The 21,311-nt window shown below is 35.0% G+C and overlaps 1 protein-coding gene across 1 annotated transcript; it reads right to left on the reverse strand.

The window, feature by feature from the left end:
• Positions 1–1,266: 1,266 nt before the first annotated feature.
• LOC110036993 (uncharacterized membrane protein At1g16860-like) lies at positions 1,267–17,428 on the reverse strand. The gene is made up of 7 exons (XM_020741557.1): positions 17,146–17,428; positions 5,430–5,802; positions 4,985–5,345; positions 4,753–4,837; positions 4,404–4,559; positions 4,063–4,274; positions 1,267–1,803 (listed from the first exon to the last, which is right to left on the reverse strand). Exons 2-7 carry the CDS (start codon positions 5,662–5,664, stop codon positions 1,611–1,613), a joined length of 1,242 nt encoding a protein of 413 aa, XP_020597216.1. The 5' UTR covers positions 5,665–5,802; positions 17,146–17,428; the 3' UTR covers positions 1,267–1,610.
• Between the last annotated feature and the right edge of the window lie 3,883 nt (positions 17,429–21,311).

Below are 21,311 nucleotides of genomic sequence, written 5' to 3' on the forward strand. Positions count from 1 at the left end.
TTATGAATAAAATTTAAGATTTTCAATTTAAGTTATTCATGAAAAAAACTAATACTACAATGAATAAAATTACAAGTATTATTAAGCTACTTGCAAAAGATGTGCTTGGGAAATCAAAAGCAATAACTCTTCTGAATAAAAACTGTTGGTAGTAAAATAATAATGTGTAAGAAAAGATTAAAAATAAGAAGATATGCTGACAAAAATTATTTTAGATGTAAGAGCTTGGAGAATTGGGATCGGTACATTAAAAAGTTTGAATGAAGTGCTCTAAAGAATAAGACAACTAATAAGTAGACCTAATCCTAATGGATGCTTTCATGCAATTCAGAGCAAAAGTTTTTTTTGTGTGCATATGATCTATTTAATAATATGGAAAAAATATATTTTTAAAATATAATGCAGTCTCTTTTTATTTTTTTGCATTAGACCTCATTAATATAAATATTATCTTTTTATATATCTTTTTTTGATTTATCATAACTAAACTAGTCTGAATACTTAATTTATTTTGAGTAATGTTCTTTTATTCGTAAATTTAACAAATGATTTTACTCTTACTTTTAATCCAAACAACCATTTTCCTTATTTTCCAATAAATTTTGTTGTTCCCAACTTGAGCTCACCTGACTTACAGTGTGTGATCAGAGTGGTTGAAGGCTCGTATCATAACCTCTCAGCATTCTTTTAATATATATATATATATATATATATATATATATTAAAGTTTAAATATTAGATAAATACATTTAAATTGAGTGGTATACAATTAAAAAATCCTTTTTTTACATTACCCAATAGAGTTAATTGGCAATCAGCTGAAAATTAAAATATTTCCGAGGACTATTTCAGATGAACTATGTGTACCTTCTTCCTTCATACAAATAATTGATGATAATATACTGTTTGACAAATCATTGATGAACTTAATGCATAAATAATTGATGAACTCATCAACAATCAATCTTCCTATCTAAAAGGAGGATCCTCTCTAAATACCATAATTGCACAGAAGATGCTGCTACTCTATCATAGCCTATGTATTTACATAACGCACAAATCCTATGTATTTACATGTCTAACACAAGCTTTGCTTTTTCATATATAGGTAAGGTGGCTATTTATGTAAGAACTGAAGTTTAGGTGTTAGATATATAAATACATAAGAACTGAGTGATATGTATGTAAAACTTCAACAAAAGACGATGGTTAAAATTCAAATTACCCAAAATGAATGGAATGATTGTGATAAATACACCAATAAACTTAGCATGATAAGTAGGAAGCATCAAAATACCTTTCCCTCAAGCTTTGTTATGAGTTGCCTCAACAACAACAACAACAACAACAACAACAACAAGCCTTTATCTCACTGAGTGAGATCGACCGCATGAATCTTTTTTATCTCAGATATTCTCCTCTATTATATGTTTGCAAGTCCCTGCAAACATATAAAACAGGAGAATATCTAAGACGAGAAAAAATGGAAGAAATAAGAAAACAAATTGAGCGAACATAATAAGATGGGTGCAAAATAAAAATTAATTGATTTTTTATATATTACACCCATCTTAAAACAAATTGTAAAAAGAAAAAAGAGGCACATAATGCTAAACTGGTATAGCATCAGTATTGGAAGTATCTTCACATCTCAGAACGATGCCTTCTATGGTTGCTGGTTGTATGCAGCTCATCCACTGGCAACCTGTGGAGAATGGTTCAGAGGGAGGCATGATCATGAGAACATTATGATTTCTGCGAACAATTCCCATCACACTGATTGTGCTTCCCTCTTTGATGTACCTACAACATACAAATCCTTAAGCTTGTCGAGTAATAATCATCCTAAGCTTTAACATTTGTGCATCGTAGATGATGCGATGAAGATATCTACTTGTTAAGTTAGGGGCTGAAAAAGAAATATAATGTGTTTGAAATATGTTGAAGTTGTTTGATTTAATATAAACTAAACGTAGGAATTAATATTATTGTGTTTGATTTGAAGAATAATGTTATTAATATAAAATATGCTCGGTGATGACGATAATGATGATCGGTGGCTATGACGCATGGTAGGGTGATGGCAGTTTACGATGTATTTAGAAATCACCCAAATCTAACAAATTCGGAATACATCAGTTTTGAATTGCATGATGAATTCCAAATTTAACAAAATTTTACAATGGATTTTGTTTCATACAACCAAATACATTTAGTTTACTCTATATCATTAATATAGGGAACCAAGTACCCCCATAGTAATTTATTAATATATCTGAAAAATATTTAGTCATGCGTTACGTAATTAAAAAATGTTAGTTTAAAATTATTGGCTATTGATCCATATTAAAAACTAAAAAATTTAGGTTAAAAAGTATCAACTTTGATTGAGCAATGATGACAATAATAATAAAAAAATCCAAGTTTGATTGGTTTGTCCCTTGTGATCTTTCATTTTTCAAAATAATAAAGTTACGCCGTAACAGGACCGGTCCAATAGGGACCGAGAAGTAACCGAGAGAAAGGAAAGATACAGGTGAGGTTTACTAGGTGAGTCCTCTTCGCAACAGCCCGGCTAGTCCTCTTCGCAAGAAGTAACCGAGAGACCAATTGTCGCGGCAGAGAAAGGAAAGATACAGGTGAGGTTTACTAGGGCCATAATCACATAATCAAGGAGAAGTTAAGGGAAGTTTAGAAAGAAAGTTTTCAAATGCTGTGTGAGGATTTTATTAAGGGGGAACCTAGATTTTGTTTTCTTTCATGCATGTTTTTGTTGGTTGTTGCTTTCTTTTCTTTCGGTGTTGTTCCTAGCGATATTTAGGGTTTTGGAAGAGACGATCTACCTCTTGAAAAGTACATCATCCTTGTAACTTGCTTGTTTTCCTTTGATTTTTGTGAAAGCAGCCATTGTTTGCATTTTATCCACCTATCATGATATTGGAAGGCGGGATTCACCTCGCTTGATAAATTATGGGCATTATACAACATCAGTATCCAGTGTTGATTAATATTTGGAGAGGGATAGAATACTAGCAGAGCTCAAGTGGCATTTACTGAGAGCTCAACAAATCATGAAGTAGAAAAACGGATGAACATAGGAGAGAGGTGTAATTTGAACTAGAGGACATGGTCTATTTGAAGTTGAGATCCTACCGACAAAAGACATTGGCCAGGAGGAGAAGCGAGAAACTTTCACTGGGATACTTTGGTTCTTATAAGATGATGACACGCATCGAGGTAGTGGCCTACCGTTTCAGGTTACCACTATCGTCCGCACTAAATCAGGTCTTCCATGTATCACAACTGAGACGTGTGATTGGAGATCATACACCTTCGTTTACACTACCGTCGACACAGACAGAGGACTTGGGGGTGATTCTAGAGCCGCTAGAGATCGGAGGAGTGCGCCAAGGAGTAGGAGCAAAGGAGGTCTTGGTTAAGTAGAAAGGATTGTCAGACTATGAAGCAACGTGAAAGTCTTACGAGGTGATCCATAAGCAGCTTTCATCCTTCCACCTTGAGGACAAGGTACTTCCTTGGGGGGGTTGTATTGTTATGCCTGTAACAAGACCGATCTAGGAGGGACCGATCGAAAGCCTCCCAATCGACCTACTCCCTCAACAGATGGGTCGGTCCTCTTCACAAGAAGCAGCCAAGCAACCAATTGTTGCGGCTGAGGAAGGAAACGAGAGTTTGGAGGGAAATTTTGGAAGAAAGTTTTACAAGACATCCTACTTCTAATAAAAAATATGTTTTAGGCAAGGGGTTTTCAAACTTTGTTTGTGATTTCTCTAAGCATCATGAAACATGCATTTATTAGGTGAGAAATAACAGTTCTCTATGATACAAAAAGGTTCAAGTTAATGAAAAGCTAAAGAGTACAAATGCATAAAGTTCCCAGTCATGTAGGATCTGAGGAGGGATTGATGAACTTGGTTTTATCCTCGCATATGCAAGTGTTACTTCAATGATTGTAATTTAACACTTTCAAAATAGATTCAGGTCAGCTTAACCATGCCCAATTCCTCCTAGGTTCTTTAGAAAAGTAAAATGGTAAATTACCCCTCTTTTAGGTGCATCACATGCCCATCAATTGAAAGGTTCCTCTCCCTCAACCACTTAAAGAATTCCGCCGATACTTCTCTCTTGCTAGTATCCACATCTGCAACTATTGTCTCATCAACATAAGGGGTCACACTTGCACCATAACCTGTCTTGACCAATGCTCTTAACCCAGATTGAAAATCAGAGATGTAGAAGTCGACAACATGCCTCTGTAACATTATTCAAACTTGTGTTACTATCCGGTAATTACTGATTATTCAAATGCTCTGTTATTTAAAAAAAATAAATTGTACCATGTAAAAAGAAATAATCTCTACGAAAATATCAGCTTTGCATACCTCTGCAAATCTTAATCCCCAGGTAAATCTCCGATGCTTAGAATTAGCAGACTTTGAGTCCCAACCTCTATATTCATATAAACATGTAGATGAGTACACGCATCTAGGAATTTTCAGAAAAGACGACTGAAGAGGAACATTCCCACAGGTAACAACCTGCAATAGTTCAGGCAGAACATTAATTCAAGATTGAGATAGGGCATAAACAAGAGCTTATAGATGTGAAGTGTATATAATATGCATAACAGTTCGCCATGAAAATCCCTAACTTGAAGAAAGGGAATTAACAAGAACACCAAAACCAAAAATAGAACTGAATGATAGCATTTGATAATCGTCAATTTCCTACCCCTGAAACCTTAACATATTGACCATCTTTCGCTGTTCGAAGTTCTGCATCTGGGAATCGATCAACAAATCCTTTAACAGCTCTCCTGATGCAATAATAATTCCAGATAAGAAATGTTGCAACAATAGAAATAGCCACCAAAAAAAAAACTAGAATAATATCATTTTGAACAGCTTTTCAGAAATAATACATCCAGAAAAAAAAGGACATCCAGAAAGGAAGAATCACTGACCAAAACAAGTTCTTCGGGAAGCGCTTTTTAAGAGAATACTTTTCATCCTGATTGAGCTTCGTGATAGCTTGGTTAGTTGCAATGGATGCTTTCTGTATCTTAGCTGCACCAGAGGAGTCCAGAGGACCAGACTTTTTCCGAGGAGTGCCAGCAGAAGTCAATGGACCTGAGGAAATAGGGCCAGATGTGATAAGCCCAGTTGTAGGAAGCACTGGGTTAATGGAGCCGGAATTTTGCCGAGACAGAGGGGTAACACCTACAGTTTGAGGCCCAGAAAACCTCTTCACTGGTTCGCCTTGTTTATTAAGTGGTCCGGAATGGGATTTCTGCCTACCTGAACCACCAGTAACTACAGATGAACCTGAAAATATGGTAGAAGAAAATAACTAAATTAAGGATTAAAACAGCAATACAAGTGATCTGAAGGAGAGTGGATGTGAAGCACCTCCAAATGACCCTGTCCTTGTGGGAGCATTAGTGATAGGCCCCGACTTTCTGGTTCTTGTATTATCAACAGGAATGTCAAACATTTTTCCAAGTTCTCCAGATTTTTTAATATCCCCACCTGTGTAAGGTATGGCTGTGGAACTCATGGTTGGGCCCTTCTCCTTTGGCGGCTCTGGTCGACCAGAAACATATAGACCATTGCTCAACTGATGTGATGGAAACCTTGAACCCATGGAGCTTCACTTCAAGTCACACAAGGTAATGATGAATTTCTGATGAATTTCCTTGTGTTATGAAAAATATCAAGCTAAAAGTAATATAACCAAATGGACAGATATGGATCACGCCCGGGTGCTCTATTTCCAATAAGTCTGCAAGATTCAACCATCCCATATTACCATCAATAACAAAGTGTCATAAGGTGTTTAACATAAAGTAGGAATCCTCAAACATCATTGATATTTATACAGCTTGTACAATACAAGCAAACACAATAAGGTTAAAGAAGAGAAGAGCGTTGTGGTAAAGACTAAAAGAAAAGATGGATAAAAGAGGGGAAGCCATATATATAACGAAATTTAAGCATTGCCCAAGAACAGAACAGAGAAAGTAAAGCTATAAAGGAGAGCTGAAAAGCAATTCGCAAAACCATCTTATTCCATCTGAACAGTACTGGAGAGCAGTATTTCAAGAGTGTATTGTAAGGTTTGTTAGGTGATTTAGGGTTGTGATGAAGTCAGATAAGCTGCAATGAGGTCAGTAACGGAGGTGGAGCAGTGGACGTTTATTTCTCTGGTGCTGTTGACTTTATGATGTTAACAGTATAAACATAAAATATTAAGAACAACAATAACAAAGTCTAACATTGATAAGTGACTTTCATCAAACGGATAAAATTCATAAAGAACTGCACATGTGCAAGAAAATAAAAACCTTTTTTTTTTTTTTTTTTTTTACATGAAAAGCAGCTATCAAGAATGATTATAATGAATACAAAAAATACAAAAAGCAAAACGTTTTTTTTTTTTTTTTTTTTTTTTACTATTAAAAACAAAAAAAATAGTAACAAACCTTTATTAGTCACTCTTGAAATAAAGAAGAGTAACAAAAACATTATATTTTTGTTAGACTTGACATAATGTTTTTGATCAAGAGAAGAAGAAGAGCGAGTAGTAGAAACATGAGTAGAGCTTAGCCAACCAGTTGGCCGGTCTGTTTCCTTCTCTATATATGAAAGTGTATAGGACAAAAGAAGAGGCCTGTAGTGATTTGATTTTCCTGATCCAAAGTAAAATATGCCAAGGCTGATTTGCCTCCCCAGTTAGAGCTTTAAAAAGTAGGGAGGAGTCTAACTCCACCTGTAAGTTGTCCCACTGATTTAAACATGCCAATTTTATGGCCCAAAAGACAGCAGCCACCTCAGCTTTCAAAGCATCCAAAACATCAATAGAAGAATAAAAATAGAGGATGCATTTACCATAGTGATCCCTGAAGACACCCCAAATTCCTACACCTTGTTCCGAGAAGCTACCATCTGTGTTAACCTTGATTACTGCAGGGGCAGGCCTCAACCAAAAGACCTGAGTAATCTCAAATTTTGTGGGGCATGGCTGTGGGAAAAAGTAATGATCTTTGGAAACTTCTTGAAAGCCACTAGATTGGAAAGAAAGGAATTACAATTGGCAGACACCTTTAAAGCAGTAATAGGGAGGTTCTCAAATTTGCTTTGGTTCCTAGCCATCCAGATAAAACAGGCAAGGGTGAAAGGGATAGTATCAAGATTTACCTTGGACCACCCAAGCCAGCAAAGTTTAAGTTGATGCCATTCCAACAACATAGTATTAACAGTTAAAAACTTAAGAACTTCAGTCCAAACAGCTTGGGAAAAAGGGCACAGAAAAAGAGATGAGGTATGGATTCCTCAGCTTGCTTACAGAACCAACATCTGGAAGGCCCTCTTAATTTAAGGATATCATCAACGGGTAGCAGGTTATGGAAAATTCTCCAGCCCAGGAAAGACAGAAGGGGTGAGGAATTTATTCCAAATACAATCACCCCAAGAAACATTCTCCCATTGATGGATTTTAGAGTAGATAACTTGTGTGAAGCTGTGAGATTTGCTGGCCAAGATGGCAATGGAGTCCCTGTGAGCAGTATCAAAAGTGATTCTGGATATTGCCTTAGCAGAAGTAGGAGTCAAAATAGAGTGCAAGGAATTCAATGACCACTGATTACCCTACCAGCAATCAGCCACCAATAGATTCTGGTTAATAGTAGGGAAAAGAGGTTGCAGCATACCCTCAGGACACCACCCGTCCAGCCAGAAATGGATCTAGCCTTTACCCAGCTCCCACAAGAAAAGGTGTTCTCAGCAAGGGTTCGAACCTTTAAGAGCACAAGAAATATCATTCCCCACACCCACGTACCCAATATCACAACAAAATACAAGCCCCAAATCTTTATGACCAAACAAAAGAGTGATAATACACACACAAATAATATATATAATATATATATATATATATATATATTGTCAATTTTATGTTTATTAAAAAGCATATTCCAGCATGTCTATGTAATCGCCACTATATTTCTAGCACATTCATGATTTCATAGAATCAAAAAAGTACTCCATCTCCTTTCACTCAATTTGCTTTAATTTCTAATCATAAATTACCAAATCTACACATGCCACAATACACTAAAGCCCAAATGGTGCCTAAACTTAATACCCATAAGAGACCTATGAATTCCAAATATTGCTCACCAAAAAGCATCCAATTTTACTGAGAGCACTCAAAGATACATGATTCGTTTAGAAATATAGTACATGACTAAATTTAGTTAATTTCAAAGTCATCATCAATTTAATAATATCAAAACCAGTTGTCTTGCATGCTACAATGTTTCCCATGTAAATAGAAACCAGTAGCACATGGCTAGTAAGCAAAAAATAACTTCCAAGGATAATTATAACATGAAAAGGTTAAATCCAGCATTCACTGTTCATTACATATCTAGCAATCAACAAAATAGCATCCACTTAAATTAACACCTTTCCAATCTTAAACAGCATTAGTATTTCATAAATTATATTCTTTATGGTTTACTCACACACTACTCCAAAACTTAAAATTTTCCTTCACATGCTCTTTCTTTTTATAATAGAAGTTATGTTGTTGCACCTATCATGATACTTGTATCATGCATAAAGGTAAACTACTTCAAAGATATCACCTTAACTAGCAATACCTTAGCTAGCTTTCAATATGTTACTTTCAAGCGGAACAATAACATTTTTAAAATAAGAAAATTCTTAACATCCCTTAAAATAATGATATCTCTTACATATAATATGGTTTCATGAGAATACTTATAAGAGAAATAATGAGTAAATTATATCATGACTAAAGGTAAACTCCTCAAAAGATCTCACCTTAATAGCAATCCCTTCCCTTAGCTAGCTTTCAATCCGTTATATCCTCAAGCAGAATAATAATACCTTTAGAAAGAGATGAATTCTTAACATCGTTTACACTAATGATATCTCTAACAGATTATTATTTCATGACAATACTTAAAAAATAGAGAGCTAATGAATAAACAAGTAATAAATCTTGACACTCATCATCAATTATCACATCAATATTCTTTAAATCCCATATAATGAAATTGAACTCATAGCATATTATCTAATGTGCAGACATTTGCATGCATAGTAAGCATGATCTCTGTTTGTTAAAATTTGTTAGTATTTTGCGAAAAAAGTGAAGTAACTCTTTTGTTAACTAAAGCACCCATGGTTTGCATATAATGTATGTTATATACCTCCATTAGCTTTTTCACCATAATAAATAAAAAGTATAAATGAATATATAACTTCTCTGCTTTGTGGAGTTTTCCCTCCATTTCCTTGGCATGGCTACCCTTTGCCTCCACCTCCTAATGCAAGTTGGCAGATGTACTCTACTCCACCAGTAAAAGCTTCCATTAGGCAGTAGGCTATTGTACAAAAGGTAAATGCTCACCAACTTTTGTATACCAGTCAGAGTCGGGCCCCGACCAACTAGCAAGCGCAATAAACTTCTCATTTTTGTCCCGTCCGTCCATTAGAAGAGTTAGATGAGGAACAAAATCCCATTGTCAAAGCATGGAGTTATGAACTCGTGCACACCGACAAATCATCAGATTGCAACTTGAAGGGGAAATTTGGAGCACAATTAGGTGGGGGATCTTGCTGCTCAGGCTCACTCTTCAATGGAGAGTTCCACATTGTCAAAATCATTGTCGTTGATTAACTCAGACCTCTCTTCCATGCTGATATGAATTCTTATTGGGAGTTTTTAAATGCCCACTTGCTCTTAGTGAGCGGAGGATGACTGGCCAAATTTTTGTTGGTGGCCACCCCTTTGCCCTTCTTGTCCTCATTGGGCACCATAACATGCAGAAAGTGAAGGGGGTCCTTTAGCGGAATGTAGCACACTTGGCCCTTAACTATACAATGGAACCCTTGAGGAGGACAGCACAATCTTAACTCCTATTGAGTTGAATTAGATGATCTGTCAAAACTTTCTAATCCTCCTCAGGCAGAACAAGGAAGTACTAGTCCATCCAACTCAATATTAATTTTTTAGTTCCTATGTAAGAGAATTGGACTAGTGAGAAATCAAGCAGACCTCCCCATTAGACATACGGAAAAGAATTACAACTTTACCATCATAAATTTAAGTTAAACTCCCAATAAAGTTTTGCTAATCCATGAAAAGAAACACAATGCCTTCACACTCAATTATTAAGCTGAGAACAATTAACAACTTATAAGAAATCAAGTCACCTATGGAAAGTTAGTAATGCCAACCCATGGGAGAACTGTGCCAGTTACACACTAAATTACGGACAAGTGATTAGGTGTTCCTCTCATACTTTAAGAAAATCCATGCAATCATCCTTGTTGGCAGATAGTACTTGTTTAGAAATAGCACCGATGGGCAGGTTCATCATCATTGACATCAACAAAGGTTACAAGAAGAAATCGTAAGTGACGTGCATCACATCCTCTCAGCTCGTGAACTTCTAGATCAACCAAAGACCAAGGGCAACTAAGAATTGAGTTTCAGGGAGGCAGCGAAGTTGCAAGAAAGAATTACCAAAGAGCCTTCAAAATTAAAGACCTCCGTCTTCATAAGTTGAAAGGAGATGTTGTGCTTAACAAGACAATGCCACAAAAACCTCAAACAATATGTCCTACTGAATTCCTAAAGAAGAATAGAAATGCTCAAAATCCAATAGGTAAGCTGTCACACCATGTTAATAACAATGGGACTATATTTGGTAAGACATGAAATGTGCTCTCAATTGTTTGAACTCTCTAAATTAAGTTAAGTCCAATTGCATTCTATCACTGTTGAAGGGGATACCTACCCTCATGATTTGTTTAAATGTGGTTGGATGGTCTAAAATAACATCATTTGATTAATTAATCTTTTAATAAATAACTTTTATCAAAGCCAATACCCTCTTTAGGCAATCCTTCGAGTAAATGACAATTATAAGCTGACCAAAGGGGACATTTAACAAGTATGCATTTTTATTATAACTAATAGAGTTATAATTATTTTTAACACATAAAAGAAAGAAGCAAAAGTGAAAAATGAACAGATGTGTGCCTAAAAAATTCTATGGACACTTAGGTTGACAATATGTCGGAGATGCAAAAAATCCCAATCTAGGTGACTCAATTTATGCAAAACTTCAAAAGCATCATAACAGCCACCATGCTCAAACCCAACAATACTGCTAAATTTGTGATGCATGCCTGGCTCCACTAGGAATGTCATAAGTTCAAATAGCACGTCCTAAAGAAGAGTAACCAGCGTCACCATAATGGTTTCATTAGTCAGTGCATAGTACCCAAGTGACTCCTTTAAGTAGTTGCAAGAAGAACTAGTTCAACTCCCCTATGGTAGCACAAAAGAATCTCCCAAGCTAATCAACGTTGCTCAACCAAAAGATTATCTCCAATTATTGTATCCTCAATCAAAACTCTTCAATTACTAGATACAAAACTTGGTCCCAGGCAATGAAAACTCCATCTATAATATCTCTTAGTTATTTTCCAGGTGGTTAACTCTCTTAATATTCTTATGTGCCCAAATGGCGGCCTTTAGTGGCCTCATCGAGGTCAAAAAAGATATGATCCTCTCCTTGGGGGTATAACCCTTTGAGGGCATCGTAGCTTGGCTAGCAATAAGGTTGTCAACTCGTTAGTCGATAGCCTTACGATCTTCAAAATATCTCATTCAATCTTATTATATAGAGTTTATCAAACATATGACCTAGCTTAACCCTCTTGCAATATCTATCATAACTTTGTTTTCATTACTAATACGACCATCAAAACATGCATCAACTTGGATTCATTGCTCCTGGAGTTAATCAACAATATAAAAATATCCTCAAACTTGTTGCCTAGGCTCCTCTCTTAAACCAAATTGATATGAGCATTCACCCTCGCAAAACTCAAGGGGAGTGGAACCTTGAGCAATTCCTCCTTAGATTCCTTCTCAAGAAACCTCATGACTCAGGTGCTCAACTATGGTTCCCACATAATTCACATGTTTGGATCGATTTGAGATCTTATCACCTCCTAGTTCTTCATACATGTGGCCTTGCCTTCCAACCTCCCTTATTGAATCCAATGCAGTTTGTGCGATAGACTATGCAATCTTAATGAATAATTCCACCTTGTTTGCTCTTTTCCTCTTGTGAATGAGGAGAATTCTCTCTTACACGGCTACTTCCTTGGCTATTAGCTCAATATAGTGAGCTTGATTCTCCCTTCTTTCTTGAGTTAAGTAACTGCAATAGCTTGCCTCTCTTAATCTCTCTTCATTATCACTTTTTTTCAATTTTTCTAATCCAAACATCATTCACCGCCACCTCTTTCCCGTGACAATTAGCTGGTTTTTCCTCCTCTTCCTCTCCACGTGGTATTGCTGCCATGTTCACTTTATTTTAGGTTGTGTTTTTTTTATCCTTGCCCTTTCAAGCCTTTTCAATTAATCCTCATTATTAGCTCAGTTTTACCCAAACTGCTCCTAATCATTACTCCAACTATATCCAAACACTAGAGAAATTGAACAAAAGCTCGAAAGGAGGTTATTTCACTCCACAAAGCTTTATAACAAAACTTACTAAATGAAAGAGGGTAGTGTGACACCTCATTTATTATACTTGATTATGACTGCCCATGTGTTAGTATCATCTAATCAACAACAAAGTCAATACAAACTAAGTGATTCAAGAGCAATAGAGAATTGTTGAGAAAATTAGGGCGAAGAAAAACAAGAACGACACAAATACAGAAGAACACAGAGATTTAACAAGGTTCGGCAAAGATGCCTATATCCTTGGGATATCCTTGGGAGCAGAGCAGAGCGGCGACCTCCTTTTCAATATTCAAAAAAGAGTACAAAATATAATATTCAGCTATCTCAAAGACCTAGGATTACAAACAGATTTATTTATAATCTTAGAGTAAACCCTACAGTACAATATGTAATTCTCAAATTACCCATGTACCGTATAGCCCCAACCCACATAACGTAACTTCCCGTAACTTACAGATTCTTCCGCTCCGCTCTGCTTCGTTCCAGCGTCTGTCCCTATATGGTGATATGGTATATGAGCCATACAATAACAAATCTCCACATTGGCGAATATTCAGCCCCTTAGGAGAAAAGATATCTGGGAGTTACACCTTTTCAAACAAAATATACTTCTCCACGAAACAAAATGGATGACTCTTCTTTCGCTGGCTGATCTCAACCCACTAAATTCCAAGAGACACACCCCTTTAATTCCAAGAGACGTCACTTCATTCCAATAGACTCCAAATTCTGGTATTATGAGTCATACCTACCTAACAATTATCCACCTTGGCGAATATCCAGCCCTTTAGGAGAAAATCTCCCACCTTGCGAATATCCAATCCCTTAGGAGAAAAATCTCCACCTTGCGAATATTCTACTCTTTAAGAAAAAATCTCCACCTTGCGAATATTCAATCCCTTAGGAGAAAAATCTTCACCTTGCGAATATCCTGCCCTTTAGGAGAAAATCTCCACCTTGCGAATATCCAGCCCCTCAGGAAAAATATCTCCACCTTGCAAACATTCTGCCTCTTATGAGAAAATCTCCACCTTGCGAATATCCAACCCCTTAGGAGAAAAATATCATGGAGTTTCTTATGCACAAATATGGGTTGAAGCAATCTTCCTGTTCGCGCTAGCACCTCGGTTAAACTGTTGTCCCGTGAGCGAAACCCTTTGCGAAATACCTCCGCAAATAATCGTGTCTGCTCGCTCGCCAACACCCTCCTCATGTGACGAACTTGCAAACTCCGTTGGTCGAACATCACCAAACTCCTCTGTTTGCAAACGCTCCTGTTCGTGGTAACTGCACACAAACTCCTATTCGCTAACTCCACCTCGTCTAATGCCGCGAAGGTTCATGAATTGTCGGGCCTCGAAGTCGCGACGCCACCTCTACCGCGAACTCCCAGAAGCATAACCCGCCGAGCTCCCGCCGAGCTGTCGTAGCCCTTTATCCAAACTGCTTTGCATCTATTCGTTCCCGCAAGCCCGTCTGCCTTGCGAACAATCTGCAAAATTTTATATTTTTCTGCGTCGTAGCCAAGATTTTCTTTCTCCAACCAAGGAAATTCAGAAAATACTTCCAAATTTTCTTCTCCGCAACATTCCTTGTTGAGCCAGAAATTGTACTTTGATTCTGCCACAAATTCTTTTAAATAATCTCTTAATTAAGATCCTTAAATAAGTTTACCTTAATTAAATTTCCAAGAAAAATGATTTTCCCTTAATTAAGTTTCCTAGAGAAGCAACAAAATCTTTCCAAAAAAAAAAAGATTGAAATATTCTTTTAATTAAATATTTCATTTAATTAACTGAATTTCAAATCCTTTACTTTCTTAAGCCTCCAGCAAAAGAAATCTCACATCCGCAATCCAACAAAGAAAATTTTACATTTTCTTTAAATCAGCTTAATTAAAAAATAACTTTCCTTTAATTAAGTAAAATTCAAAAATTTTCCTTTCTTCAACAGGAAAAGAATTTATTGATTTCCTTCATTTTTCTTCTCCGCAGCCTCCAAAGGAAACAGATCGAACCAGTAAAGGAAACAAATGGGAAGATTCCTTCCAATTTCTCCAAGAGAACCTTTCTTTCATGAATGCGCTGAACATTCCTTTGCAAAACTTCCTTCCTTTTCAGATCCACGCACAGAAGAAAAGATTCTTTTCCTCTCTTCCGCCCAGCCGCCTTCCGCAAGAACATTGCCGCCTTCCGCAAGAACCTTGCCGCCGCCAATCGCGACTTCTTACCATTTGCGAATTGCGAATTCTCCTGCTGTACCGAAGCCGCGAACTAGCAAACTCTCTTGTTGTACCTCGAACTTGCGAACTCTTCTTCTTCTACTGCTATACCGAAACATTTTCTTCCCTGCCCTCGAACCTCGCTCTGATACTACTTGTTGAGAAAATTAGGGCGAAGAAAAACAAGAACGACACAAATCCAGAAGAACACATAGATTTAATGAGGATCGGCAAAGATGCCTACGTCCTCGGGAGCAGAGCAGCGACCTCCTTTTCAATATTTAGAAAAGAGTACAAAATACAATATTCAGCTCTCTCAAAGACCTAAAATTACAAACAGGTTTATTTATAGTTCTAGAGTAAACCCTACAGTACAATATGTAATTCTCAAATTACTCATGTAACGTATAACCCCAACCCACATAACTTAACTTCCCGATTTGGACAGATTCTTCCGCTCCGCTCCGCTTTGTTCCAGCATCTTTCCAGCATCTGTCCCTATATGAGTCATACCATAACAAGATTTTGCAATTGCTCACGTAGTCAGGCTCAACTCCCCTCTCCCATGGCCTCCAATTTGGAATCCCCATTATGAAGACACTATTATACACTCTAGCCACAAAATCACAATAACCACATACTTGTGCATTTATATATGTTTTTCTTTTCACAAAAGGAGGAATCAAGAATATGAAAATTACCAAGGCAATAAGGAGGAGAGTTAGAGTGACATGTATCGAGAAAGAACAAAAGCTAGCATAATTTTTTTTCCTTCAATTTTTGAATATAAGCTAACACTATTAAACAACTTGTAATGCTTCTACTAGTTTTTTTATTGGTTATATAGTTTTCTCTTTTGTGTGTTTCAGTTATCATCTTTTGCAACGAATTAAATTGGCCTGAATAATTCTTTAGTTTGATTGAGAATACTGAAGGTCAGTGGGATAATTTAGGCCCATCATCCTTCTATAAAATATTTCCCCTTCAGTCACACCATACTATCAATAATACAATAAAAGCCTTTTCAAATACTTGTTTTTATGAGTTTAGGATGGATATATGTTCACAAAAAAATATAATTTGCAAATTGAATCCATATAGATTAATTCCTAAAATCAACTAATTTTAATTTTATGCTTATCCTAATAAATTTGAGTTAAAAATCTTAACAAGTTGTGCTTAAAAATAAGTTAAATAAATTCTTAATTGCCAAAGGCAGTTATTAAGGTGCATCAATGCACATACTGCACAAATCTAAAGACAGTTTTGATATCAAGGAAAGAATTTTATTTCCAAAATTTAGTGTAGATGCCCTATGTTTGCACTATGACCCCCTATTTATAAATAAAAACCAAACTCGATTCTACACGAGCAAGATTCAAAATACCATTAGGTAATCAAATATTTTTCGTATGACAGACGATATTCTTGAAGGCAGCTCCTCTAAGACGAGTTCTCCAGTTGACCACAAGAAAAATGGAGATGGCGACAGTGGATGAATACTACTAATCAAATAGTTGTTGAGTACTCTTGGATTAACACAAATTTTGAATGCAGGCAAAGTGGGCACACTTTCTAATTTCCATAAAATCAAGTATCATTATAAGGATTTGATTTTTGATTGGGTGATTTGCCTGATCATACTCACTATTCAAGCAACTCATTAACCATTAATTTTTCTAGAAGACTTTGGATGATATTGCAAACAATATAAATTTCGAGAGTGTTTTGAGTCCATAGGACTCTCAACCTCAGGTGAATAAGAATACACGAGTGTGTCAAATTACCATCGAAAAGTTTAAAAAGAACATGTGTAGATTGCCTATTTATGCAAAATAGGTTCAACATTTTATATAGAACTAAATATAAGTTAACAAGGGATGAAGATCCACAAAGTTGGCCCCAATAAGCTGGGTCAAGGCCAATGAAGCTCATGATTATATCTCATAGGAAAATAGTACGATCCTTTGCAATAGGCATTGGATTAATTTTATGCATTGAAATAGAGTTTCACCCTGCAAATACCCGACATTCCCCAGCTTTCTAAATACCAAACTAAACTCAAGCATAATAGTCAAAATCTACTATTACACGGAATAGGAAAAACCATGCTTTGCAATCAGAACAAAACAATATCAAAAACAAAACCTCATCTCAATTACTTTCTTCCACTACCATCTCCTCATCATTTCTCTCGTCTCAACCTCCCCCACTGCTTGGGGCGTTCCCTCGAGAAGCAGAACCGATCGTCATCTCCCCCCTCTCTTTTCCACTAATCCAAAGCTACTACACGCTTTACTAAACAACAAGATCCAAAACCTAACCTGGAAACAGGAAAAAGCTTTCCTTGCCGGATCTTCTCACAGGCAAGAATCAGATTTCGAGATCTTGGACTAGCAGAGATGGATCTCCAGTCTCGCAGAGTTGACAATGGGAACGGTACGAAGGTCAGAGGAGGATGAATGAGGTGGAGTGGAGTAGGTGGAGTTGGGGGTGGACTCATCTGGATTCCCGTTTTGCGGGCGATCGTCATCCGATAGTGATTGGGCTAAGCAATCTTTCTTTAATTGATCGAACTGTTGGCGGGTTATCGGAAGCTGCAGCGAGATTCAATTTGGTTCCATTCTTCTTTAGAATTAATTTAAATTAGGGTTTTGACATAATAATCAGCCAAAATATTAAATATTACATATTAATATCTAAATTAATTATAATGGAAAAAATTATTAAAATTAAGCGCGTAACCAACCTCTTCTTTAAGGGGGGCAAACTGTCCTATAGAAAATTTTTTTTTTGTGCGGACTCCTGACGTAGCTCTACGTCTAAGTTATTTTCAGGTTATTTCTGGGTTATTTTTAATAATACCGAAATAACTCAGAAATATCCCGAAAATAAAGACCGCGGGTTATTTATAACTTAGAAATAACTTGATTCACACGTAGAGCTACGCCAGGAGTCCGGACAGAAAAAGCGCTTGTCTCATGGACCCAACGTGAGAGAGGCTAGGTCAACGAAGAAAAAATTAATATTACAAGAGGTGCAAAACTGATATTTCAGAAAGATTGAATTAATATTTAAAGAGAGGACAAAAGACCAAATTATTCTCCCATATAAGTAAAAATTTAAATTTGAGAGACAAAATTGTCTCCTCTTGATCCTTCATGAGTCTGCTCTTTAAAATATTATATTTATATTGTATTTAATATTTTAGGCGATTAGAATGTAAAAACTCCATTTAAATTTGGGTAAATATAAAACATTCAAATTTAAATATTTATTTATATTAGGTCTAAATTTTAATATCATATTTAAAATTTAATCAATAATAATTTTTCTAAAGTAAAATAATTTTTATTTATGTGATTATAACTCAAAAATATTATTTAAATAAATATAAAAGTTTAAATATATTTTTATACATGCAACAAATTTTCTATATATTTAAATATCTACCACATAAATTTATCATTTCATTATATATCACCTAATTTTTTTAATTCACATGAAAATATACTAACATAAACTATTTTTTGAGTGAAATACATATATCCAAACCAAACTCAACTCAAAAAATTTAAGTTCAGATTGACCCGATTAATTTTTGGGTAGAATCAAAATCAAAAGTCTTTAACATTTAATTCGTTTAGCCATATTCAATTTATCCAAATATCTGAAATTAACCTAACTGACACGAAAATGACACGTCAATGCAGCATTGTCTAAACATGACTAGAATAGCTATTGTATCTTAAGTCAAATGAGTTACATTGGTCATGTTAGGCTTTCTGACATGTTTATTATTTGAGTCGAATTCGAGTCAAATAGTTTTGTGTATGATCAATTTTGGGCCAGACCCGATCCCGACACATGAACCTTATGTGGCAAGTATGTAAATCTCTCTAAATTTGGTATATTAAGATTTTATTTGGATTAATTTATTTACTATTAGGTGTTTGATTTAGTTTATTTATTTTGCTTAACCCATTTTATTCTTTTGTATAGAGAATATCATGTTATGTTTTTGAATTGGATTAGATTTATATACATATCACATGATTCTTATCTATTTAAATGTCTAACATCTAAATTAAGTGTCTAAGAATATCTTAAATTAATTGTATTTTTATACTATTTCATATTTTTATATGGTATTTATTCATATTATCTGCCAGGAATGCAGTTGGATGAATAAACATGATGATAAGGGAAAATTATAAGTGTTAGTGTTGTCGTGTTATGGGGATAGTGTCTAGGAGCCAGATGAAGGAAAAAAGAGCCTGCAACCTAAGATATTGGCGCCCCGACATCAATTGTTAGTGTCGTCATGTCAGCATGTTAGCTAGGGGTGTAAACGAACCGAACACGAACGAACAGAGCTTGTGTTCGTGTTCGGTTCGTTTGAAATTTAGTTTGTTTGAAATAAGCACGTGTTTGAAACTGTTCATGGCGTCACTGTTCGTATTCGTTTCTTAACGAACCAGCCGAACACAAGCTGTTTGAGAACGACGAGCCAGTTTGACATCCCTAATATTAATATATATAAATAATATATTATATTAATTATATAACTTATATTATATAAATATATAATATCTATATTAGTATATTTCTAATATAGCATATGTATTATATTATGGTTCAAAGGAGCCACTTAGTAAAATCATACAACTTTCTTCCATAAAATCAAGTATCATTATATACATACATGATTTGGGTGTTATTCTTTTTAATTTTTATGTATTATATTTTGGTTTTGTAAATCCTCACTTCATGCTTATGAGAATGGGTAGTCATTGAGATCATACTTCTTTAAATTAAATTAATGTTTTGCTTATATTTTCAATCAATCTAAAGTAATATTTTTGGAATTAGTTGAACTAAGTTGGTGTGCTAACTTCTTATACTTCACATACTCACAATTTGGCCTATTTTTTGTTAAATACTATTGTGGTCTTTGATGAAAAACTAGTTGAACTGTTAAGTTAACACTCTTTCATAGAATAGGCATATTGCTATTAGGGAAATGCAATAAATAGAGAGAAACTGATTCTTGAGAGTTTTTATAGAGCTTAGGAAGCAAAATCATAATAAGGAACTCAAAATACGTCTTAAATGGTAGTAGACAAGTTGTATGATTTTAAACCTAATTAACCACTAATTTAGAAGGGTTTTCTATCAAAACTAAAAACAAAAAATAATAAGCTTTTTTACATTTCCATACCTAAATTTTGCAATCATTGGTTAAAACTAAAAAAAAAATTAATTAGACTAGTAATTGGTCTAAACTAAGAAATGACTTTGTTTCTCGTGAGATCAAAAATTGGACTTACATTCTTGTATTATTTGATCGACATGTGTACTTGTGTGAATCATTTAATACTTAGCATTTTGGATCAAGTTTTGGTACCGTGGCCGAAAAACAACATTTTAATTCTTACATTAGGTTGATATTAATCTAAAAGTTTTAAGATTTAATTCAATTCTATTATGCTTAACTTTGTTGCTTGATTCCTATTTTTATTGTTTTACAAAGTAGATATCTTTGTGAGCACTTGTGAATTGTAAAAAGTTAGATTCTAAAATTGTGTATCTATGGCAGAGCGTTGTAATGCTATTGAACTAACTCTGTTGCGCCACACCACCGCAACACTAAAAGTTTAGCAGCACAACACTAACCATATTTTATGTGTTGTATTATTTTTCAACTACTTTTTGGTTTGTTATGTGTTGTAATTATTAACTATTTTTTATTGTTAGTGTATGTTCATTAGTGGGCACTAGGTGTTCTATGTGTAGATTTGAACCAAGTTAAGTAGTTTCATTTAACCCTGAAATTGAAAAATCATTAAAAAAAAAAGCTCAAAAAGTCCAAAAATATTCTAGAATAATTGGCAAATAAACTAGTGAAAATTGATCAACCTAGACTATTTAGTGATTTTGATAAACCACTAATAGATAGGGTACATTAAAGTATTAGTAGATCAACCATCAATGCTAATAACTTTGAATTGGAACATGTAATCTTTCAAATGGTTTAAAATTCATAGTTTGGGTGTCACAAATAGAAGATTTAAACCTTCACAATAATAATTTCTTGAATATTTGTGTCATAAATAAGTATAATGGTGTCTCTAATGATATTGTTATGCTTAAGCAATTCTTATTTTTTTAATAGACAAATAAAAATATGTGATTGAACTCTTCGCCCCCATGATCTATTGTCACTTGGAATGATATTGCTTAAAATCTTTATCTAAGTATTTCCTTACATTAAAAACAACTAAACTTATGAATGGCATAACTGATTTCACCCAATTAGGTAATGAATCCATTTATGAGTCGTGGGAGAGATTTCAGTGGTCGTTGAGAAAATGCTCACACCATGCCCTGACTAATTGATTGATTACACAAACCTTTTCAATGATCTTCAGAGAAAGTTCACTTTAGGAAGGTTTTTAATGTGCATGATATTGATATGTTAACTATTTTG

The sequence above is a fragment of the Phalaenopsis equestris genome, unplaced genomic scaffold (assembly GCF_001263595.1).
Source record: "Phalaenopsis equestris unplaced genomic scaffold, ASM126359v1 Scaffold213688, whole genome shotgun sequence".
Lineage (NCBI taxonomy): Eukaryota > Viridiplantae > Streptophyta > Magnoliopsida > Asparagales > Orchidaceae > Phalaenopsis > Phalaenopsis equestris.

What these genes read in the sequence shown, in the direction of transcription:
- LOC110036993 (XM_020741557.1), bottom strand. Translation starts at nt 5,664, where the DNA reads ATGGGTTCAAGGTTTCCATCACATCAGTTGAGCAATGGTCTATATGTT. An exon ending in AAGGACAGGGTCATTTGGAG is followed by an intron (nt 5,346 to 5,429) that starts GTGCTTCACATC and finishes CCATATTTTCAG; the next exon opens with GTTCATCTGTAGTTACTGGT. An exon ending in GGGGATTAAGATTTGCAGAG is followed by an intron (nt 4,275 to 4,403) that starts GTATGCAAAGCT and finishes ATAATGTTACAG; the next exon opens with AGGCATGTTGTCGACTTCTA.